This window comes from Protopterus annectens, chromosome 10.part0 (assembly GCF_019279795.1).
Source record: "Protopterus annectens isolate FY-2018-M chromosome 10.part0, PAN1.0, whole genome shotgun sequence".
Lineage (NCBI taxonomy): Eukaryota > Metazoa > Chordata > Ceratodontiformes > Protopteridae > Protopterus > Protopterus annectens.
Window position 1 is genome coordinate 115,966,899 of NC_056744.1, and position 25,204 is coordinate 115,992,102.

The 25,204-nt window shown below is 44.2% G+C and overlaps 1 protein-coding gene across 2 annotated transcripts in view; it reads right to left on the bottom strand.

The window, feature by feature from the left end:
• The window catches only part of BPTF (bromodomain PHD finger transcription factor), a 3,500,764-nt gene that overhangs the window by 2,556,011 nt on the left and 919,549 nt on the right, over positions 1-25,204 (bottom strand). The window contains exon 5 of one of the 2 annotated variants that reach the window (XM_044085087.1): positions 18,939-19,127. The exons of the other annotated variant lie outside the window; for it this stretch is intronic. Coding sequence (XP_043941022.1) covers positions 18,939-19,127 — 189 coding nt within the window. The remainder of the gene's footprint in view (positions 1-18,938; positions 19,128-25,204) is intronic. 2 annotated transcript variants of the gene reach the window in all.

Here is a 25,204-nt window from a genome sequence, read left to right on the forward strand (position 1 = left end):
GTCTTGATCTTTAGTAACACCTTGGTCATCAAAGGAAGAGGTGGGAAGGCATATAGTGTTAGAGAGTTCCAACTGAAGAAGAGAGCGTCCACCTTCCATGCTTGAGGATGGTATGTCCTTGTGCAAAACTTTTTCAGATGGTGATTGAGGTGGAGGCAAAAAGATCTATATCTGGCCTTCCCCATGCTTGAGTTATTTGTAAGAAAATGTCTGGATGCAACATCCATTCGTGTGGATCCATGATGTTTCTGCTTAGGCTGTCCGCCAGAACATTGTCCTTCCCTGGTACAAACTGGGATTGTAGCTCTATTTTCAATTGTAGGGAAATATCCCAGAGATTCATTGCCAGTCTGCAAAGAGGATAGGAATGGGTACCTCCTTGCTTGTTTATGTACCACATAACTGTGGTATTGTCTGTCTTTATTAGTAGATGGCCCTGATGCATGACCTTTCCGAAGGTCTTGATTGCATGTATCACTGCCAGCATTTCTTTTTGGTTGATGTGCAGGTGCTTTTCTTTTTGTGTCCATTGTCCTTGAATGCATCTGCCCTTCATGTGCGCCCCCCATCCATGGTTTGAGGAGTCTGTTGTTATGGTTTGGCTTGTATGAGGCTTGCTGAAAGGCAGACCTTTGTTTATCTGGCTTGCTTGAGCCCACCACAGAAATTCCTTTTGAAGGCATGGAATGAGTGGGATCAATGCTTCCAGGCTGTGGCTGTGTTGAGACCATAGACTTTTTAGATACCATTGTAGTTTTCTCATATGCAGCCTTGCGTGTGGAATCAGAAGAATGCAAGATGCCATGAAACCCAGGGCCTGCAGGATTTTCCTTGCAGTCATCTGGGTGTGTGTTGCTAATTTTCTGAAGTATTCTGGTAATTGTTTTTGTTTTTGTTTTGTCAGAAACGACATCTGGGTGTTTGTGTCCAGTGTGGCACCCAGGAAAGGTATTTGTTGGGATGGTACGAGACTTGATTTCTGAAAATTGACTGTGTATCCCAAGGCCTGCAGTAGGTGAATGACATAGTCCAAGTTTTTTTAACAAGGCTTGTTGGCTGTCCGCTTGTATAAGGCAGTCGTCCAGGTAAGGGTATATTTGTATCCCCTGAAGTCTGCAATGTGCAATTACTGATGCCAGGCATTTCGTGAACACTCTCAGTAGATAAGCCAAAGGGCAATGCTGAGAATTGATAATGCTCTGAGCCTGCAAGAAATCTGAGGTATCTTCTGCAACTTTGTCTGACTGGGACATGCAGGTATGCCTCCTTGAGGTCCAGAGTTACCAGCCAAGACCCCTTGCCCAGCATGGGAAGGAGTTGCTGTAAAGTCAGCATTTTGAATTTTGGCACAATAAGGTAAGTATTCAGTGCGGACAAGTCCAGAATGGGTCTCCATTGATTTTCTTTTCTTGGAAGAAGGAACAGTCTGGAATAAAATCCTTGGCCTTGTTCTGCAGAAGGAACCTTTTCTATTGCTCTTATTTGAAGTAGGTTTGTTATTTGTTTGAGTGCCTCTGCCCTTTGATTTGGTGGCAGGTTTGGCCTGCCATGCCTTGCTGGTAGTGTATGAAAATGGAATCTGTATCCTTTGTCTATTATGTCCAGTATCCATTTGTCCATTGTAATATTGTGCCAATTTTGAGAGAATAAAGATAATTTTCCGCCCAAAGGTGCTTCTAATTGAGCCCTGGATGGCGGAGTCAGAGTCAAGTCATTGAGATTGTCCCTGAGGAGCAGTGGAAGGTCCTGCCCCACCTCTCTGGTTCGGAGGCTGCCATTGACATCCTCTGTAGGAGCCTCAAGTTTGCCCTCTACCTCTGCTACGTCTGTTTTTGCCTCTCTGAAATTTGTCTGTGTCTGGAAAGGACCAATGCTTAGAAGGCCAATTCCTGCTGAATCTTGGAGGCTGTACCTGGAGGAAATCTTTGACTGTTTGCACTGATTTTGCCTTTTCCTCTATTTTCTTTAAAACCTCTTGTGCAGTAGCACCAAATAGCTTATGTTTCTCTAGTGGTGCATCCAAAAGCTTAATTTTCACATGGTCTGGCAATGTTTGTTCCTTTAACCAAGCATGTCTGCGTATGACCGCACCTGTCATTGCTGCTCTACATGAAGCTTCCAATGCATCATATCCACACTGAAGGAAATGGTTGCTAACCTGCTGAGTATTATGAACCAATTCCTGTAACCCCTTTCTATCTAATGGTTCACGGGAAGCCAATTTCTTTTGCAAATCATCCAACATGTAGTCCTGATACTGAATCATATGAAATTGACAATTTAATGCTCGCATAGAAAGGGTGGAAGAGGTATATACTTTCTTGCCCCACCTTTCTAAAGCCCTAGAATCTCTTTCCGAAGGAAGTGGATTCTTTGCAGTAGTGGAGGAAACCCCTTTAGGCCTCTGAGAAATAGTTTCAGGGTCAGCAGTATGGCCTTTGTACAGAAATTGATGTGTGTCTGGGACTCTGTAGTACCTGTCTGGCTTGACAGGAGCAGGGGGGGGGAGTCAGGGGAAACACTAGACTCTAAGTACACATCATCTAAAACATTTAACACTGGAGGAATAGCTAAGGGTCTATGCTGAGGTAGCTTTAAAAATTCCCTTAACCTTTTCCTAGAATCTGAGTATTCTTGGCCTTGCCATTTGAAGTGTTCCCTCATGGAATGAAGCGTTTCCCCAAAGGAAAACTCCTCAGGAGGAGAAGCAGAGGGAATGGATTCCTCTGCATCAGAATCCTCATAGGCTGGGAAGGCCTCCTCCTGGTAGTCTGAAAGTGCAGAATCACCTGAGGCCTCATCGGAGGACTGGGGATCTACCTGCTCAACCCTAGGCCTCTTGACAGAAGGCGGCTGAGAGGCTCTCTCTGGATGTGGCTGAGAACCCCTAATTAAAGAAATAAGGTCCTCAGCTAAACTTAAAATTTGAGAACCAGAAGTGGATCCCAGAGAAACAGATCTTGGAGGGAGAGACTTAGCCTGTTTGGCAGCCTTAGCACGTGAGTAGGCCTTAATGGACATAGACACTGGAGGCCTGGCAGCCCCACGTGCTGGGGTAGTCTTATCCACTCAAATGGTGTCAGGAATATCCTGGACTACAGTCTCAGAGGGGAGAACAGAAACCGGCACCGAGCTGGCCTCCGGTACCGAAGTAACCGGTGGGGCGGTGTCGTTGGTCTGCAGCGGTTGTGAAACCGGCTCAGAAGAGAACGAGACACTCGCGGTAGGCCTAAGCAGGGTGTCGGTCGAGACCGCGGACCACGAGTGTCGGTCCTTATCCTTCCGTTTTTTAGGTAAATGTGCTGTCGGAAGCTCCGACGACATGATATAACAGAAATCTTCCCCAAAATAATCCTGTGCAAACTCTGACCGATGCCTAAGAGTGCGTTTATTGAAAGAAGCACAAGCTGTACAGGCCGAGACATTGTGTTCTGGGCCTAGGCAGGGTAAGCAGTAAGAGTGGAAATCCTTATGAGGTATTTGTTTCCCACAAGTTAAACAATTATTAACTTTTACAGTTCTATCTGACATCGGCTGAGGCAAGAAAAGGTCCCCAATGGGGTACTTAGCTTTTTTGAAGACTTCAGTAGCTGAAAACACAGGAGCTGGCCGACCGGCACTTGCGAACTGCTTCTGCTTCAGGCGCCGCACGGCAAGAAAGACTGAAGAAGATGGCGTCGGCTGACGCTTTTATACCCCAGGCGCTCTGACGTTGGGGAAAAAGCGACCTCAGCCGACGCCGGACCCAGACTTTGGAATCCGGCCGACCGAAGGGCTGCCTGAGGCAGGACAACCCATATATAAGAACTGCAGTTTCATCCTTGAAGGACATCTACTCTAAAGGGAAGAGAAAATCTATGTAAAAACATTCTCTCTCTCTCTTTTTTTTTTTTAAACTAGAAGACGACAAAAAAAAAAAAGGTTAGCCTCTAATTTAAACGGCTACCATGACAGGGAAAGGGGGGGGGGACTCTCTAAGTAAAACAAGTTTTCAAAAACAGGAGGGATAGATGCTGTTGAAAGAGTATAGCTAGGGAAATAGTACAACTAAAGAATTTAGGTGCACTATAAAAGGATTAAATTTTAAGTAAATATAGAAAATACAATAAAAGTATATGAGCCTGAGCCAGTACAACAAACTCGCAGTCTGAAGCGGCAAACGAGATCTGGGTAGCTAGTGCCATGCATCATGGGATATGGGGTAGCCTCGAGCCAGTAAACAGCTCTCGAGCTACTGAAAATGGCCGAGTCAGAGCCGAGGATCGGCTCCGATCCTAACCAGCAAGAATGAAGGCGAGATAGACAACTTAACATTAAAGGGTTCCACCGTCATCAGTGCCTGTAGCTCAGACACTCTTCTAGCTGAAGTGATGGCTAGAATCAAAGCCGTTTTCCAAGACAGGAATTTTAACTCTGCTGAGGCAGCAGGTTCAAAAGGGGGAAGCGTGAGCTTTTCCAGTATAAAGTTAAGGTCCCAAGCAGTGGTGGGTGCTCTCCTTGAGGCTCTTAAGTTGTTGGCCCCTCTCAGGAACTGTTTGATGAGAGGGTGAGAAAACAGAGGTGGCTCAGTATTGTAATGAGCCGAAAAGGAAGAGACATGAATCTTAATGGAGAAGAATGATAGGCCTCTGTGGAGTAGCTCTGTTAGGTAATCCAGGAATAGAGGTAAGGAGGGCACTGCTGTGTCTTTTTCTTTAGACTGAATCCAAAAAAAACATCTTTTCCACTTTTCTGCATAGGATTTCCTAGTACTAGGCCTTCTGGCTTCAAAAGATACCCACACCCCCAGGTTGGTGGCAAAGCACGAAGCATCAGAGACTATCCATGTGCAACTAACAGTGGGTAAAACTGCCTTCCAGTTTATAGCCTGCTACAGACCACCCTCCCAAACCCAGGAACCCCACTCGGCCTTCCTGAGAACACTGGAAAATATAAAGGTCTCTTCAAACACCATTATATTGGGCGACTTCAACTACCCAAACATAGACTGGGAGCATTACTCTAGCTCCAACACCCTAGCCCAAAGGTTCCTAGAATTTATAAACTCAAATGCTATGGAACAACTTGTTACCACTCCCACAAGAGGGGAAAACATACTGGACCTGATCATCACCAACATGGGGACTCTATGCTCCAGACCAGAAGCATATCCCTCACTGGTAAGATCAGACCATAAACTAATCTCACTGGATATTCACATCCTGACCCCACCCCCTGCCCAGAAAACCACAGGGAAAAACTTCTCTAAAGCAAATTTCACACTCCTCAAAACTGAGGTGGAATCCTTCAAAGCCCCGGCCTGTGGAAAATAATGCCCAGACCGCAGAATCCTTTATAAACGCATTCTATGAACACCTTCAGGAATGCATGGATCATGCGATCCCAAATAAAACCAAGACCCAATCCTCCAATGGCAGACGTCATGTCTGGTGGACCCCAGCCATAAACAAACTATACAATAGAAGGAGGAAGCTACTAAATGATACAGCAAAATCCCAAAAAGGGAAGGCATCACTGATCAGTATTAGCAAAAAACTATGGGCACTCATAAAATTGTCTAAGGCCAGCTTCGAGAGAAAAAAATTGCACAGGACACTAAGGATAATCACAAGGCTTTCTTTAGTTATGTTAGGAACCTGGGTGGTAATTCCCAGATATGCTCAGAATGAGTCCAAAATGACAAAAATACACGAACCCACAGACATTGCCAACATCCTAGCTGACAGGTTCAGCGCAACCCCCTCCCACCAAAGGGCAAATATCTATCCCAGCAGAGTGCTGCCCCTGACATCTCAGATGCTCAGGTAAGAGCCGCCTCTCCAGAGCAAAAACACAGCATCAATGGGACCAGACAGTGTCCCGAGGCCCCTACATGAACTCCAAGAAGAGCTAAACCCAAACATAAAACTACTGTTATCTCAGCCTTACTACAGGATATGTGCCCAAAGAGTGGCGTACAGCAACAGTGGTCCCTCTCCATAAAGGTGGTGCTTCAACGGATCCTGGAAACTATCGCCCCATAAGCCTGACTAGCTTGGTCTGCAAAGCTATGGAAAGGATCATCATGGACCTCATAAATAAAGATATTGGGGACCTACAGACACTGGATCCTACCCAGTTCGGCTTTCATTCACTCCGGAGCAGCTCCTTTGACTGTGCACCTTTAACCCCTAGTGGGCGTGGCTTAAGCCTTTAAAAACTAAGTTATCACCTTAGAGTTCTAGAAAACTCTCATTGAAAGAGGTCAAATATCAATAGAGTTGTGTTTGCCATCACATATGGCTCAAGACAAAATATCCTGGTACCTTGTAAGTAACATGGTTTTGGAATTATTAATGCAAATATGGACAATCCATATTTGACGCCTAGAGGAGCAGTAGGGGTTAACTGCAGAAGACGCCTGGAGGAGCACTCGGCTGTAATGAGTTACAGATCCTGCCTCTTAAACCTGGTTGATTTCTTTGAAACAGTCACCAAGGCCATTGACGAGGGGAAGGTGGTCCACACAGCCTACCTGGACCTCGCAAAAGCCTTCGATACAATACCCCACTCGGGCATTATAGATAAGCTCACCAGCTTAAATATAAACCCCTATGTCACTAGATGGATTGCAAACTGGCTCAAGGACAGAACCCACATGGTTAGAATTGCTGGAGCCATGTCAGACTCCAAACCAGTTACAAGTGATGTCCCACAAGGCTCAGTCCTGGGACCTCTCTTGTTCGGTATATATTTCTCGGAGGTACAGGCCAACACGGAAGGACTGTGGCTGACCAAGTTCGCAGATGACTGCAAACTGGGCGCCATAATTGACTCTCCAGCTGACACAAGCATCCTCCAAAAGGGCCTCATAGAAACAGACAACTGGTGCCAGAGCCATGGCCTCAAGCTAAATGCCAAAAAGTGTATAGTCATTCCCTTTGGCAAAAAGTGTATAGTCATTCCCTTTGGCAAAAACAAAGTGCCCACAAATTACCACATAGGTGGTAATCCATTAAGTACAGAAGAAGTAATTAGGGACCTGGGGACCCAAGTTGATAGCAATCTCTCATTTGACAACCACGTGGCCAAAGTGGTTAGAAAAACATTTTATATAGCCCATCTAATCATGAAGGGATTCACATCTAGATCACGGGAGGTCATCGTGCCTCTTTACTCAAACCTCATCAGGCCCATAATTGAATACAATGCCCCTGTTGGGATGTACCTTACCAGACACCTGCAGCAACTGGAAAGACCCAAAAAGTACCTCACCAAGAGGATCAAAGGGCTCAAACAGATGCCATATGCTGCCCGGTTAAAGAAACTCCATCTCTACTCAGTGGCATACAGCCTGTTCAGAGGCGATCTGTGCCTGACGTATAAAGCCATGTCCAACCCGGAATTAATGGACATGCTGCACCTCAGAAAATCCAAATCCCATCGAGCTACGCGCTCGAGAGACTTGAACCTCAGCACTGAAATAAATAGGACATGCTGGAGGGACAGATTCATAACCCAGAGGCTCCCTTCACTCTGGAATAAAATCCAAGTCCAGGTTAGGCAGAGTCCCTCATTGACTCTCTTCAAGAGGAATCTTGATAAGTGGATGGGAGATCGTAGGTTTACCCCGGGTATCACTTCTGTGTCACTGTTAGACAGAGGCACAGTATACTAACCTCGAAAAAGGGCATAGCAAAATAAATTTAAAATGGGTGGCTAAAGCCAAACACATTCTGGCTAGGCTTATAAATGCACTAGGGCAGATAGCCTAGTATGAACCTATGAACATATGAAGAATGACGTCTAGCACCTGTTTACTTATGGTTGTTGGTGTAGTGTTCAAGGAATAGGCCAGGCTGCAAGCTTTAGGTTTGCAATTGTGGATGCAAAATCTGTCCCTCTTGCTGTGACAACAGGGTAGGGGGTCTGGTATAGGTGCCAGGGTGGCGCCATTGTCAGGCTGCGCAGAATTGTCCTTGGCCTGTCTTCTTTTATCTTGAGTACTACTCTTGAGAGAAGGGGCAGAGGGGGAAAGGCATAGATTGAGAGGTTTTCCCATTGAAAGGATACAGCATCCATCTTCCAGGCTCTGCTGTGAGGGTTCCTAGTGCAGAATTTGCTTAACTGGTGGTTGTGGGGGGATGCAAAGAGATCCAACTCGGGGGTCCCCCACCTCTGGATCAGAAGGTTGAAGGTGCCAGGCTCCAATTTCCACTCGTGTGGGTCTAGGAGATTTCTGCTTAAGTGAATTTTGTCTGCCTGGCAGGAATTGTAGATGGACTTGGTTGTCCAAAGCACAGAGTCATGGCTAACCTGCAGAATGGGTAAGAAAGGGTTCCCCCCTGCTTGTTTATGTAGCACATAACTGTGGTGTTGTCTGCTTTTATCAGCAGTTGTCCTGGAAGGATTCAGTATCTGAAAGCTGTTGCAGCATTTTGTACAGCTAGCATCTCCTTTTGGTTGATGTGCAAGAGAATTTGGCTTGGGCTCCAGTGGCCTTGAATGCATTTGCCAGCCATGTGGGCCCCCCATGTATAGTCTAATGTGTCTGCAGTCAGGGTTTGGGTGGCATGGGGTAGAGTAAAATGCAGTCCCTTGTTGTTGTTGCCTGCTTCTGCCCACCAAAGGAACTCTGCCTCAAACAAGGTATGACAGGAATGACTGTTTCCAGGTCCTGAGTGTTGGCACCAAAGACTTTTTAAGTACCATTAAAGTTTCCTCATATGCAGTCTCGCATACGGAATTAACAGAATACATGAGACCACGAACCCTACGGCTTGCAGTTAGCTGGGTTCTGGTGGCCATTTGTTTGAAGTAGTCTGTCAGATAGACTTGTTTTTCTGAAGTGAGAAATGCCATCTGGGAAGTTGTGTCCAACCTTGCTTCCAGGAATACAATCTTTTGACTGGGCACCAGTTGTGATTTCTTTTTTGTTGATGGTGTACCCCAATGAAGTGAAAAGTCTTTTTACAAATGACAGGTGCTGAAGCAGCAATTCCTGGCTGTCAGCCTGAATCAGGCAGTCGTTCAAGTACGGGTAAATTTGGATATTTCTCTGCCTGCAAGATGCAATGGCTGGAGACAGGCATTTTGTGAATACCCTGGGCGCAGTAGATAAGCCAAAGGGAAGTGCAGAGAACTCATAATGCAAGGATCCTGCTTTGAAACGTAGATACTTCCTGCATGATTCCCTGATGGGGATGTGCAGATAAGCTTCTTTTAAGTCTAGGATTACTAACCAGACATCCTTGGCTAGCATAGGGAGAAGCTGTTGCAGGGTAAGCATCTTGAATTTTGGGACCACCAGGAAGGTGTTGGGAATGGAAAGATCCAGGACTGGGCACCAAGAGCCCTCTTTCCTGGGTACCGGGAATAGTTTGGAGTAGAAACCCTGACCCCTTTGTTCTATTGGAACTGGCTGAATAGCTCTGATGTTGAGCAGGGAAAGAACTTGGTTTTGAGCCTCTGCCCACTGGTTTGGAGGAAGGTCTGAAAACCTGCTTGGGGCTGGCAGGGAATGGAAATAATAGTTGTACCTCTGGAATACAACGTTGAGGACCCATCGGTCCTGAATGATGGACATCCAGTTTTTTGCATGAAGGGCAATTTTCTTCCTAGGGGCACAAGCACTTGGGCAAGGCTGGGAAGTAGAGTTGAGAAGTCATTTTGAACTTTTTCCATAGGGAGGTGGCTTACCACTCACTGTTTTAGGGGTAGGGGCACTCTGTTGCTTAGATCTCTACATACCCTGAGACTGTAGTATGGGTGGTCTGTTTCCCCTGGGTCTTGTTTGGGAAGGCCTGGAGGAGGCTGGAAAGGACCAGTGTTTTGAAGGGCAATGCCTACTGAATCGAAGTGGTTGCACTTGTAGGAATTCTTTAACAGTTTGCATAGATTTAGCCTTTTCTTCCATCTTTTTAAGAACAACTTCTGCTTTGGTGCCAAACAAAACGTCCTTATTTAAAGGAGTGTCTAGTAATTTGGATTTGACATGATCTGACAAGGTCTGCTCCTTCAGCCAAGCATGTCTTAGTACAAATCCAGTGACTGCGGCCATGCAAGATGCTCCTAGGGCATCAAAGCCACACTGCAAAGTATGCTTACTAACTTGGTTTGCAGAATGCATAAGCTCTTGCAAATCTTTATTTTTCTGCACAGTCTGAAAATATTACAATTTTTTGTTTAATGAGTTCCATAACATGCTGCTGGTACTTCAGCATGTGAAACTGGCAATTCAGTGCCCTGATAGCAAGAGTTGCAGAGGTATATACCTTCTTACCCCATCTGTCTAAAGCTGTGGAATCCTGTCCGAAGTGGTAGGATTTTTGGCTGTAGTAGCCTTAATACCTTTAGGTCCCTGGGAAATGATCTCTGGATCAGCAGTAGTATTCTTGAAAAGAAACTTGTGGGAATCAGGTACTCAGTAGTACCTGTCAGGTTTCCTAGGGGCTTGAGGTAAGGTCTCTGGAGTAAGACGTGATTCCATGAAAACATCATCCACAACATCCAGGACAGAGGGAATAGCTAAAGGCCTGTGCTGAGGTAGCTCTAAAAATTCTCAGAGTCTCTTTTTGGACTGAGGATAGTCTTGGCATTCCCAATGGAAATGCTCTCTTAAAGTATGCAAGGTTTCAACAAAAGAGAAATCCTCTGGAGGGGAGGCAGAGGGAATGGATTCCTCTGCATCTGAGTCCTCATAGGCTGATAAGGGCATGTCCTGATGATCAGAAAGGTCAGAGTAATTGGACTCCTGGTCTGTAGAATCTGAAGGCAACTGAATTCTTTGTCTCTTAGCAGGGGATGGCTGGCTTCCCCTAATTAGCATTATAAGGTCTTCAGCCATTCTAAGCATTTGTTTTTGTGGCATGGGGGCCTGAGCATGCACTTTGGTTTTCTAGGCGTAGTGCATACTCTGGGCCTAAGAAACTGGGTAGTTTTGGCTAAAAAAGAAGTTGGTTTGATTTGAACATCGGTAGGCCGGAAAACACCTTCAGAAGCTGGTGCCTGCACAGCGGCTCCGGACCCATCCAAGGTAGAGACATCCGCTGGTTCCATAGTCAAAGAAGCATCTTGTGGCATACCGGACTTCGAATGGGTCTCCGCAGAGGCCTGCGAATCCACAGAAGTGGGCATCAGGGGCTGCAAAGGCACCTCACTGAGTACCGGCGGACTGGCGACTAGCTTAACGGAAGCGTCGTCTGCAGTTTTGGAGCTATGCTGTCTGTCTCTGTCTTTATCCTTACGTTTTTTTCAGAAGTCAGTAGTCGGATGGCTTACCAAAGCCATTTCAGAATACAGAGATCGAGAGCGAAAGAATTTAGCAACAAAAATAGCCAGACGACGAATGGTTTGGGTGTTAAACAAGGCACAAAACCGACAGCAAGGGACGTCGTGGACTGGGCCTAAACAGGTGACGCTGTAAGAATGAAAACCTCTGTGAGGCATTTCTTTCCACAGGCAAGACAATTGTTAACTTTTTCTGACATCGGTTAGAGCAAGAAAAAAGGATCCCCAAAAGGGTACTTAGCTTTAGAAGACTTCAGGATAATCAACTCGAAAAATGAAAATTTCAGGTAGCGGCCGACCGACACTTGCAAACTGCTTCTGCTTCAGGCTCCTTCTCAGCAAGACAGACTGATGTAATTGCGTCGGCTGCCTGTTTTTATACCCCTGACGACCTGATGTCATAGAAGAAGTGATAGCATCCGACGCAGAAATACTAAGACTGTGGTATTTGGGCCGACTGCTACCTGCAGGCAAATAACCCAAGTGTGATGACTGCAACAGTGAAACACAAAGAAAGTACAGTTTTGTACCTACCATAAATGTAGATGTCCGAACAGGATAGCATCTGCAGTCCTAACAAATGGGTTGTCCTGTCGTCAGGCAGCCCTTCGGTCGGCCGGATTCCAAAGTCTGGGTCTGGCCTCGGCTGGTGTCGCACTTCACCCGACGTCATCTCTGCTGGTCTTCGGGTATAAAGGCATCAGCCGACGCCATTTTCCTCAGTGTTTCTTGCCCCAGATGCCAGTAGCCCTCTTGGATAGCTAAATTTTTGGGTAAATGCCAATGTTTCCCAAAAAGTAGAAGGCAAACAAAAAATATGCATGTATGTACATATATACAAACAAATACACCATAAGAGATCCCCCCCAGCTAGCTATTAGGTGGGCAATACTCTAGGAGTACCACAGAGGGGGAGGAGGGTGGGTAATCCTGACTGCAGATGCTATCCTGTTCGGACATCTACATTTATGGTAGGTACAAAACTGTACTATGTCCTTCAAGGATGCATCTGCAGTCCTAACAAATGGGTAGAATACCATAGCCAAACTAGGGGAGGAGGAAGAAGAATTATGGTGTACTTAGGATCCCTTGTAACACTGCAGTGGCAAACCCTTCTCGGGATCTAGAGTATAGAGGTAAGTTATAATCCTTGGCAAATGTATGCACGGAGGTCCAAGTAGCAGCCTCAATAATGTCCTTGGTAGCCACTCCTCGTAAGAAGGCTGTGGTAGTGGCTGTAGCCCTTGTAGAATGAGGCCTTATGTTCTGTGGAATTTGCTTTCCATGATAGGAGTAACAGAATCTTATGCAATTTCCTATCCACTTGGAGATTGTCTGTTTGGAAATTGCTTTTCCTTCCCTTCCTGTTGCATAGGCTACTAGGAGCTGGTCAGTTTTTCTATTGCCCTTGGTTCTGTCCAGGTAGTAGCGCAACTGTCTATGTACATCCAAGGTATGCAGCAGTCTTTCCCCTTTGTTCTGTGGATTGGGAAAGAAGGTAGGTAGGTGGATTGCCTGGTTTAGAGACACTCTGGATACCACCTTAGGCATAAATGTAGGATTAGTTCTCATGGACACTCTATCTTGATGGAAGATTAGGAAGGGTTGTACTGCCATTAAAGCCTGTAGTTCGAAACCCTTCTTGCTGAAGTAATTGCCAGTAGGAAAGCAGTTTTCCAGGATAGGTGTTGAAGATCTGCTGTTGCTGCTGGTTCGAATGGAGGGAGTGTCAATTTTTCTAGCACAAAGTTGAAGTCCCATGCTGGTAATGGTGGTTTCCTAGGAGGTTTTACATTCTTAATTCCTCTGAGGAACTGCCTGAGTAGAGGATGCGAGAAGACAGGGGGATCGAGGCTGTATTCTGCAGAAATAGCTGATGCATGTATCTTGATGGAGGAATAGGACAGGCCAGTATGTAGGAGCTCTGCCAAATATTCCAGGATGTTGGCAATATCTACCTTTGACACATCTTTCCCTCTTTCCGTACTCCAAATGACAAACCTTTTCCATTTTCCTGCATAGTTCCTTCTAGTAGAAGGTCTGTGGGCCTCAAGGATAATGTCTTTAACCCTTTGGGATAAATCTGGGTTAGATGCTCTTATGTAATGTTCCAGGCAGTGAGTTGCAGAGTTTTCAGGTTTGGATGCAAGATGTTGTAGTTGCTCTGAGTCAACATCAAAGGAATCAGGGGGAGAGTCCACGTTTACGCACGAGACATGCTCCTCAGTAATGGATACCAATGTTGTCTTGGCCAATTTGGAGCTATCAGAATTATCCTTGGCCGTTCCTCTTTGATTTTCAGTAGTACCTTGTGCATCAAAGGAAGGGGTGGAAATGCATATGCTGTCAGGCCTTTCCAATTGAAGGATAGAGAGTCCACCTTCCAAGCAAGAGGGTGGTATGTCCTTGTGCAGAATTTCTTGAGCTGGTGGTTGAGTGGGGATGCAAATAGGTCTATTTGTGGCATTCCCCATTTCTTTGTGATGGCCTTGAAGATGTCCGGGTGTAGCATCCATTCGTGAGCATCCGAGGTAGTTCTGCTTAACATGTCTGCTAGGATGTTTTCTTTTCCCGGTACAAATATTGCCTGTAATTGAATGTTGTAGCTCAGAGCCATATTCCACAGGTCCAGAGTCATTCGGCATAGGGGGTATGAATGAGTGCCTCCCTGTTTGTTGATGTACCACATGACTGTGGTGTTGTCTGTCCTTATCATCACTTTGCCCTCTTTGAGGAATGGTCTGAAATTCTGGATTGCTAGTTTTACTGCCAGCATCTCTTTTTGATTTATGCACAGGTGTAGTTGATCTGGAGTCCATAGGCCTTGAATGCACTTGTCCAGCATGTGTGCCCCCCCAACCGAGGTCTGAGGCATCCGTTGTGATGGTTTGGCTTGCTTGAATGTTGTGGAAGGACAATCCTGGGTTTGCCTGGCATGTCTGAGCCCACCATAGGAACTCTTGTTTCAGGCATGGAATTAGTGGTATTTCGGTTTCTAAGCTGTGCTTGTGTTGAGACCATAAATTCTTTAGGTACCACTGTAGCTTTCTCATATGCAGTCTGGCATGGGGGACCAAGATTATGCAGGATGCCATGAAACCCAAGGCCTGCAGTACTTTCCTTGCTGTTAGTTTGTTCTGCTTTGCTAGTGTCAAGAAGTACAGAGGAAGTTGTTCTTGTTTTTCTGCAGTTAGGAATGCCATCTGTTTTACTGTGTCCAATTCTGCACCCAAGAATGTTATTGTCTGGGATGGTATCAGTTTTGACTTTTTAAATTGACTGTGTATCCCAGGGCTTGTAGTAAGCAAATGACTCTTTGTAAGTCTTGTGTCAGCTTGCTTTTGTTGTCCGCTTGTATCAGGCAGTCGTCCAGGTATGGATAAATTTGGATTCCCTGAAGCCTGCAATGAGCGATTACTGATGCCAGGCATTTCGTGAACACTCTGGGCAGTAGATAAGCCAAAGGGCAATGCTGAGAATTGATAATGCTCTGATCCTGCAAGAAATCTGAGGTATCTTCTGCAAATTGGTCGTATGGGGACGTGCAGGTATGCCTCCTTGAGATCTAGAGTTACCAGCCAATACTCCTTGCCCAGCATGGGAAGAAGTTGGTGTAGGGTCAGCATTTTGAATTTTGGAACAATGATGAATGTGTTTAAAGTGGACAGGTCGAGAATAGGTCTCCAACTGTTCTCTTTTCTTGGTACTAGGAAGAGTCTGGAGTAAAATCCCTTGCCCTGTTCTGTAGGTGGTACCCTTTCCACAGCTCTCATCTTTGTTAATTGAGCTATTTGTTTTAGGGCTTCTGACTTTTGATTTGGTGGCAGGTTTGGCATTCCTCTTTTGCTGGTAAGGTGTGGAAATGAAACCTGTAGCCTTGGTCTATAGTTTGCAAAATCCAGTTGTCTCTTGTGATATAGTGCCAGTTTTTTGAAAATAAGGCTAACTTTCCGCCTAAGGGTGCTACTATTTGTTCCCTGGTAGGTGTTAGAACCAAGTCACTGTGATTGTCCTGTTGCAGTGGTAGTGGTTGTATCGGTGCCTCGTTGGTTATTGCCTTGCCACTGGCGTCCCCTGTAGGCACCTCCTCTGGATTGATTTCTGCCTCTGGAACGTCTATTCCTGCCTCTCTGATTTTTAGAGGAGTCTGGAAAGGACCAATTTTTGGAAGGCCAGTTCCTGCTGAACTTTGGGGGCTGTACCTGTAAGAAATCTTTAACTGTTTGTACAGATTTTGCCTTCTCTTCCATTTTCTTCATTACTTGTTGGGCAGGAGAACCAAATAGACTGACCTTGTCCATAGGAGCATCTAATAGCTTTGCTTTAACATGATCCGGTAAGACCTGCTCTTTCAACCATGCATGCCTTCTTATAACTGTGCCAGTCATGGCTGATCTAAATGAAGCCTCCAGTGCATCATAGCCACATTTTAAAGAATGGTTACTAACCTGCTGAATGTTATTCACCATTTCTAGAACATATTTCTTATCTAAGGAATCATCAGAGGACAGTTTCTTAGTTAACTGCTCAAGCATAAACTCTTGGTATTGGATCATATGAAACTGACAGTTCAAAGCTCTAGCTGAGAGAGTAGCGGAGGTCTATACTTTTTTACCCCATCTCTCTAAGGACCTGGATTCCCTATCAGAAGGGAGAGGGTTTTTAGCTGAGGTCGAAGCTACTGCCTTAGGCCCCTGGGAGATAGTCGCCGGATCTGCAAAAGGAGCCTTGTATAAGTGGTGATGAGTGTCCGGTACCCTGTAGAACCTGTCGGGCTTAGCAGGGGCTGGAGGTAAAGTATCAGGAGCAGTGCAAACATCGTTAAATGCATCATCCACAACAGGAAGAACTGGAGGTATAGCTAAGGGCCTATGTTGCTGTAAGTGTAAGAGTGGAAATCTTTATGAGGTATTTGTTTCCCACAAGTTAAACAGTTATTTACTTTTTCTGACATCAGCTGAGGCAAGAAAGAGTCCCCAACGGGATACTTCGCTTTTAGAAATCTTCGAAGTTGTATTCGGTAGTATTAATCTCTGGATCTGACCGACCGGCACTTGCGAACAGCTTCTGCTTCGGGCGCCACGCGGCAAGAAAGACTGAGGAAAATGGCGTCGGCTGATGCCTTTATACCCGAAGACCAGCAGAGATGACGTCGGGTGAAGTGCGACACCAGCCGAGGCCAGACCCAGACTTTGGAATCCGGCCGACCGAAGGGCTGCCTGACGACAGGACAACCCATTTGTTAGGACTGCAGATGCATCCTTGAAGGACATCATCTGCACCCTAACTAAGAGCTGGTGAGTTTTAGCACTACTCTTAACCGTTTTTTCACTTCATGCATCACTTTTTTTTTTTTGTAACTACATCTGAGAATGGTATTTCAAGGGCAAGGAAAGAGCATCCATAAATGACTCAGAAAACCCTGTCAACAGCTTGCACTCAGTGACAGCATGGAGGGCTCATTGCAGGGTCTATGTTAAATGTTCGAACATCCAAAATGTCAAACATTACATGGTCGAGACCAAATGTTCGACATTTGGATGTTCGAACATTAAATAAAAAAACAAGTAAAAAGAGAAAAAAAACACTAACAGTGTAGGCAGGGGGGGAAAGCCCCCCTGCACCCCCCACTTCAATATACCAACTCCGAGACCACATTTCAGTGCAGAAATGGGAAATTCTCCCTATCTGCACCGTACGGCACCGCTGAAAGTCTATCTTCGAACACTCAAAATTTCGAACATTTGGTCTCGACCATGTAACGTTCAAAATTTTGAGCGTTCGAAGATTTGACAGGTACCCTCGTTGCATACTCAGGGAGGTTTGTTATGAAAAAGTGAACAGCTATCACAATGATCTACATTACAATATCATTCCTAGGCATGAACAGACATGGCAAAATAAAATCCTTAAAACAGTTGTTTCCACAACCACACTTGTAAAATCAGATTTTTTAAAAATGCAACTGTTTGGAGGGGGGAGGGGGTGGGCTTCAGTATTAACAGAATACGTCATTTCTTGGACAAAGACATACAGACAGCCAGGAGCACTGTGAAACACAGACAAGAATTTATAACACAAAGTACCGACAGCAGTGGCAGGTATAAGAACAAAGCAGAGTTGAAATGCCCCCCACCCCACCAAAGAAACAGTCAGTGGCCCAAAAGCTTGCAGTCTCCTTTCAGCACATGTAGGAGGGACATTAGATGTCTTGGAATCTTCTGGCCAGAATAGGTGTCACTCAGGATTTACCTAATGCTGCATACACCTTTAGTCAAAAATCTTTGGCCAGATTCTCTTTTGGGTATTTTTCCTTAAAGCAATTTCTTTACAGATATTTATTTATTTTATTTATTTGATTTTACATTTGTTGACCGGGAATGTCTGACTGAGACGAAGCCCTTTTTCAGCAGAGGCCTGGGAGAAAAGCTCCAGTTTATAAAGATTACATTTAGTCATTATACAGATATATATATAAATACAAAATGGCAAACAGCCAGATGACAGCAAGAGCATTTTTTAAAAGTATACGGATTACATTTAGTCATTATACAAATATATAAGTAGAAAATGGCAAGCAGCATTTTTTAAAAGTACTAGTAAATATAAAAAAGCATAGTAAAACAGCAACATAGGAGTACAGCTTTTTTTTTTTTTTTTGAACATTGAGCTACTCATCTTCAATGTTAATTAGTGTAAACATCCACTGAAAATGTTAACTTACAAACAGAAACTAAAGAAAGCCTAATCAGTACGTTAATCGACTGGTCTTAGGCACATTTTAATGACAAAGTCTATCAACCATGCGGTCTTTGGTCAATTCAGGAGCTGTCAGCACTTTATGGGGATATGGACGACACAGAACACCTCTTCTGGAGCTCAATAAACAAAATAACAGCAAAATCAAACAGCATCAGTGACTGGCAGCAGTGTTATCAGAAAAAAAAGCAAACTCACTCTGTGAATTAAATCCCTATTAAAAAAAAGAAAAACAATGCATAATACCTTCAATATTAGTTTCAGTCAAATATTTCCTAGCTTCAGTAAGGTCATTTTAAAATTAACACTTTGTGTTTTAATAATGTTCTATAAATATTTTGTTTTCTGACTGTCAACTGCCACTTCAAATTATACAATTTCTAACTATATCTAGAAGTGTTAAACCACTATGAACTTTAATGCAATACAAATCTGATTAGAGGAAGTAAATGCAACAAGCTTATTTGCATAATACAAAGGTAATTACAAATATGAAATTAAACCAACAGATTATAAAATATGAAAAAGTCAAGTGGACTAGGAGGAACAGTGTTAGCACAATGTAAATTATAAAGGCTAACAAAGTCACTACAATCTTACAGTTAAATACGAGCTAAAAATTAAGCAAACAATACTGGTGTTCTTTCAGTTCACTTTCCACAGTTTGAAAACTTTCTGTGCTCAAAACATTCTAAATATTTCAAAAGCACCAACTTTTACTTTAAGCTCAAACAGTTAAAAAATGCTTCATGCAAGTTACTATGGATGAAACTATGTAATGAAGCGTGACCGTGAAAGCAAGCAGTATGAACCAAGAGAAGTGATAGCATCTTGCAGAGTGCATAAACATTCTCCATTCATGAAATGTGAAATGATGCTAGAAATCAGAGAGGCTTATTTGCCCTCTGTACCTGCTGCATCCCCAGGGACCTGTGCAAGCTCCCTCTCCTCTAACACCATGTTGTCATCAGGGCTTTCCTTCTGACACTGCGCTGGGTTCTCTGTTTCAGAGGGACCAGGATGCTCTCCAGCAGGACTGCTCTGGGGATCTTCAGCTTTTGCTACTTCCGAGTTAGTACTATCCACATCAGCTGTTGTTTCTATGGTAAAATGCATAATATAACTTTAACAAATTCCATGTACTTCCAAGACGAGAATGGTTAGTACATAATCGGTCTAGTGCAAGGGCTATAAGGAAGGAAACAAACAAGTGCAACAAAAAACAGAGGTTCCTATACATCACTTACAAAAATCTCACGAGAGAGAGAATAATATTAGGTCTAAAACCTCCTGTACAAACAAGGCCAACAAGGACACTGTTTTAAAACATATGCTTTGGCTGTAAATATTTCCAGTAACAGTACACTTAAGATTAGAAGTGAAATGTCAGTAGGTATTCAAAAAAAGCACAGCATACTGAGCAACCCTGATTCTAGCAGAGCTGCTCTATGCACTACATGTCCAATTAAAAGACGAATGTAGTGCATTAACCTTAGGCTTTGCAATGCTGTAGCACCACAGTGGTCTTCTGCATAACACCTCATGCACATGCAGCCATATGAGGCACAGTTAATGCAAATTAGCCATACATTCTGCCTTTCAACCTTCCTCTGGGTTCAAAATAGCACAATAGAGCAATTCATAGGCAACCTTTACAACACTATTTCAGAGCAAAACAGTGGGAATGAACTTGCTATTTTTCAGATTTCACTTACTGCTGTCTATGGAAGCAGCAGGTAAGGAGTATGTGTTTGCCCGTAGGTGCCTGTGACACACAGCTGCATGTTTTTGTAGGGGAGAAACTTAACAGTTGTTCTATTCGCATTAAGTGTCCAATTCAGAGGCATGTAAAGGAGTCACTAATGAGATGTTACTCCATTTGCTTCCTGCATGTCTTTGAATCGCTAATTAGCCCCACCAAATGATACCAAGGTATATGGATAAAGTGGTTTATGACAGATCCAGTGTAAAAAACAAGCAGATGAAAAAGTCTACAACTACGGGATCAGAGTCTGCATGGAGACTAAGAGAGGAAACACCAACCCTCCTGGCTAACCTGAAGACAGTTAAAGAGGTAGGTAAAGAAAGCCAGTCCAGCACACCACAAATGTGAGCAAAACTTTTAAGAGCGTACATTCATAGAAAACCAGAAAGGCAAATAATGCATATCTGAACAAACTGCATTAGGCTATATGTGAGCAGAAATATAACCCAAGGTAAAAATCAACATTTAACAAAATGTCATCCAAAGCCAAAAATTACCATAAATCCTTCTTTACATACATCAGACAATTAAGGAAATGCTCAGCAGTGCTCTGAATGAATTCATAATGGTATTACCCATTCAGACACTAAACACATTGCTAATATATCTGTCTGCTTAATTAACAGTGCCAAACAAGCCCTCTTTGAGTCCCTCCTCAAACTACTTACAGCAAGGGTATGTTACTGAGGCACAAAAATGGCTATCACTATGCCCTTCAAAAAAGGGGAAACCCACCTCAGAGTCCAGGAGTTATAGATCCATTAGTCTAATAACCTTAATTTATACAATTATGTTAAATATTACATCCGATTTCATAAGTTTCAGTATAAAATAAAGATCTTACTATTCTAAACCTGAAGCAATACAGTTTTGTTCAAAGAAGCTCATGTCTAATATATTAACCATTTTCAAGAAAGTTGCAGTTAATATGGCATACCTGAGTCTTGCAAAGGCCTTTGACACCATCACTGATGCTGGAACTATAAACACATTTAAATGCCTGCATATGGACCCCTATGTTGTAAAATGGACAGCAACCTGGCTGACAAAACCCAAACTGTTAACTAAATTTGCCAATGACTGCAAGCTGGTTGAAGTCACTCATTCAGCATTGGATACCATGATACTACCAGCAAGGGCTAAACCACTGGTATCAACGATATATTTACCAATGGGTTTAAACTAAATACAGAGAAGGCCAGCTCCGACACATCAAGTAAACAACTCTCGATATCAACTTGGAGTATACAAACAGCACGCCGCTCCCAAATGAAGATGACCAAAGATCTCAGCATCTTCATATATTTTGACCACAACAAAGCAACAGTTAGGCAATCGTTATAACTAGCACAGTTAATATAAAAGTTTCCAATCAATGTCAAAAGATCTTCTGTACTCTACCTTGATCAGACCAATTAAAGTGTATAATGTCTTTTTTATGTCAGTCAGTTGTAACATTCCCTTTAATAACTGCTTCATAGAGGGGACTGTTTTATAAAGTCAGGAAGGCTGAAATGGTTGAGGTCCACTTTGACTGATGTACATGAAATACAGGAAAGGACTTTGTCAAACAAGGTTGAAAGACAAAGAAGGCTTGTTGAATTGAAGCACACTCTGGCTGAACACCATTTTATATACACTAAAGGGCAAATCTGATCCACTTTGTCAAGTAGTATTTTCTTATGTCAGACTTTCAAACCTCCTTACTCCTTCACAGGACCTCAGATTGGAAAGACATACAATGCGGAGTTCAAAGTTCTAACCAACAGGCTGGAAGTCTTTTTAAGTACTTTATGTGTGAGTGCACTAAAGTCCCTTACTGCTGTGAGAAAAGGCTGTGTGATATAGGGAAGGCCCAAGGTCTGTTTCTGTTCTGTAACTAAAAAGGGGCTGAACCAACGTTATCTTGCTCACAGAGGGACCACCACAGCAAGGCTTTTACTGTCCTGCACAGTTTTTCTGAGTACATCTTTTATAAGGCTAGAGGAGATAAGTGGTACACAGAAAAAGAAGTTATGTACCTACCATAACGTTCCATGTTAGTTGTCTTCTTCTCGCCTTCTTTCTTGCTGGTTGGGTTCGAAGCCGATCCTCGGCTCCAACTCGGCCATCTTCAAAAGCTCGAGAGCTGCTTACTGACTCGAGGCCTCCCTATATCCCATGATGCCTGGCACTAGATACCCAGATTTCATTTGGTAAGTCTAACTGCAGACATAATAATAAGGGAATCCTATCCTAGAATGCATAAATCCTACTGGAGAGACTACTAGTCAGAAGAAATAGCCAGAGAAGACTCAGCCAGTGAAAAATCAAGAAGAACTCTTCTCGGTCCACTAGGATAGGGGGATGGAGGGTGGGACGCAAGAAAGAAGGCGAGAAGAAGACAACTAACATGGAATGTTATGGTAGGTACATAACTTCTTTATGTTAAGTTGTCTATCTCGCCTTCATTCTTGCTAGTTAGGAGAGAGTCCCTAGCACCTAAAACCCTGGGTGGCTCATCGGAAGAGACTCTTCAGAACAGTGGAACTAAAATCAGGTCTGCTCCTGGAAACCAAATCTAACTTGTAATGCGAAATGAAGGTATGTGGGTTAGCCCATGTAGCTGCAGCACAAATAGATTCCATGGGCAACCTATCCTGAAAAGCCACCAAAGTAGCTAAAGCTCTGGTGGAGTGACCTTTTAGCTTGACTGGTAATTTTTTATTCCTGAGTTGATATACGAATGAGATGATAGAAGTCAACCACCTGGATAAGGTTACCTTGGAGACTGGAAGACCTTGTTTACCTACTGCATAGGACAGGAAAAGCTGATCTGATTTTCTAATGTCTTTGATTCTATGCAAATAAAAGCGTAGCTGCCTGTGAACATCTAATTGATGCAACTTATATTCCGCCCTGTTGGAGTGGTTAGGGAAAAACACAGGAAGGTCTATGGACTGATTCAAGTTACTCACTGAAGAGACCTTAGGAAGGAAGGAAGGATTAGTCCTAAGAGCAACCATGTCATTGTGGAACACAAGGTATGGGGGACAGATAGAAAGGGCCTGTAGTTCCGAAACTCTTCTGGCTGAAGTAATAGCTACCAGAAAAAAGGTTTTCCAAGATAAGAACTTCAATAAACAAGAAGCTGCAGGTTCGAAAGGGGCCAAAATTAAAGAAGCTAAAATCAAATTTAGATCCCATGGTGGTGGAGGATCTCTCACTAGGGGCCTGAGTAGAGTGGTTCCTTTGAGAAAGGCTTTACAGAGCTTACGGGACATGATACTGTTTTCCGACAGGCCAATGTGAAAATTTGAAATTGCAGCTAACTGAACTCTAATTGTAGCGGAAGCAGACCCAGCATGGAAGAGTTCTGCAAGAAATTCCAAAATGTAGTGTACAGGGGCTGAAAAGGGGTCTATACTTTTTGCCTCTGCCCAGGAAGAAAAACGTTTCCACTTACTAGCGCAAGTTTTTCTGGTTGTAGACTTGTGTGATGACAAAAGAATTTCACGAAACGAGGGGGAGATATCTGGGAGCCTGGCTAAGGTTGGAAGTGGAGTAATCAAGCCGTGAGCTGGAGAGAGTGTAGGGACTGGTGCAGCCTGCCCGATTGATGAATCAGGAGGTCTGGAACTAGGTCCAGAGTCCAAGGCCGCTCGAGAAGATAGCGATGCAGGAACGGGAACCATATTTGTCGAGGCCAGTAAGGAGCAATGAGGATCATTTTGCAACCCAAAACGGTAGCTTTCTGAATTAGCTTCGGGATGAGGGGAAAGGGCGGGAATGCATAAAGAAGTCCCTGAGGCCAATCGTGGACTAGAGCGTCTCTGGGGGAATGCCCGGGAAGTGGAAGGAGAGAGAAGAAATTGTTGCACTTGCTGCTGAAGGGAGTTGCAAACAGGTCGCAGCAAGGTTGGCCCCATTTGTGGAAGATTTGGTCTGCAACTACCTGGTTCAGAGACCACTCGTGAGGCATGAGAATTGCTTTGCTCAGTCGGTCTGCTATGACGTTGGACCTCCCAGGGATGTGTGTTGCAATCAGAAACCGTTGGGAAGAGATCGCCCACTGCCAGAGTCTGAGTGCTTCTCGACATAGGGGGTAGGACCTGGTTCCGCCCTGCTTGTTGATGTACCACACTACATACATATTGTCCGTTTGAATTGCAATAGTCCCGGTAGGAAGAGAGTCCTGAAGAGCCTGCAATGCTAAGAGCACGGCCCTCATCTCCAGGACATTTATGTGCAGATGATACTCGTGAGGTTGCCAGGTGCCTTGGACTGTTCTGCCCTGATAATGCCCCCCTCACCCGATCAGGGATGTGTCCATGGTCACCGTAGCCACTGGAGGGGGGAGAAGAAATGGTCTGCCGTGGAGCACTGATGTGGAGACCATCCACCACGGAAGGTGCTTCTTGCATGCTTGAGTGATCATAATCATGTAAGACATGGGAAGTTGCTGGAGGACCATTGGGTGAAAAGAAGCCACTGGAGAATCCTCGTGAAAACGAACTAGAGAGACAAGTACAATCGCTGCTGCCATGAGACCCAAAGTTTGAAGGACAAACCTGGCTTGAATTCTTTTGCATGCTAATAAAACCCTGACATGCTGACGAATCACTAACACCCTGTCTGGTGGGAGGCTCGCTAACATGTCTTTGGTATTTAAATTTGCGCCTATAAAAGTGATAGACTGACAGGGCGACAATGCAGACTTTTCGAAATTCATTGTGATACCTAGCCTGGAGCAAGTGTCGATAGTGCAGTCTCTGGCTCGCAGAAGGTGATGTCTGGTGGTAGCAGTGAGGAGCCAGTCGTCGAGATATGGAAACACCTGGAATCCTTGCCATCTCAGTTTACCCATCTTCAGAGGGATCTCCTGAAAGAGCTTGGAGATAACCTCCAAGATCCATCAGCTGAGGGGGCCCAGGCTAAGGCAGCCTCCCAGCTGGCGACTCTTAATTCAGTGGTAAACACCTCCATGAGGCTCATTTCGTATGCAGCTGATGGTGCGAGTAGAGCCGCTGGTGAATCTGGGGTTTAAGCAAACCCCTCAGGATCAATTTATTTTTGCACTCCTGCAGGACTCATGGACTGAAAGCATGGCAGATCGAGCAAGAGTCCTGCAGGTGCACGGCACCCAGACAATAAACACAAGAAGTGTGACCATCTGTCAGTGACATCTTCTGACAGCATGAGTCACACTTCTTGAATCCGGATGGTTTAGGATCCTTGGACATCCTGACAAGAACACACACACAGAAAAGGTTAAACTAACCAACCAGTAAAATTTTTACACACTACAGTTACCAAAACCAACTACAAGCACTACTGCAACAAAAAACTATAGATAACTATCACTAAACATTAACGGTGATTAATAAAATATTTTTTTTTTTTTTTACAAGGAGATAGAGAGAAAAGTTAACC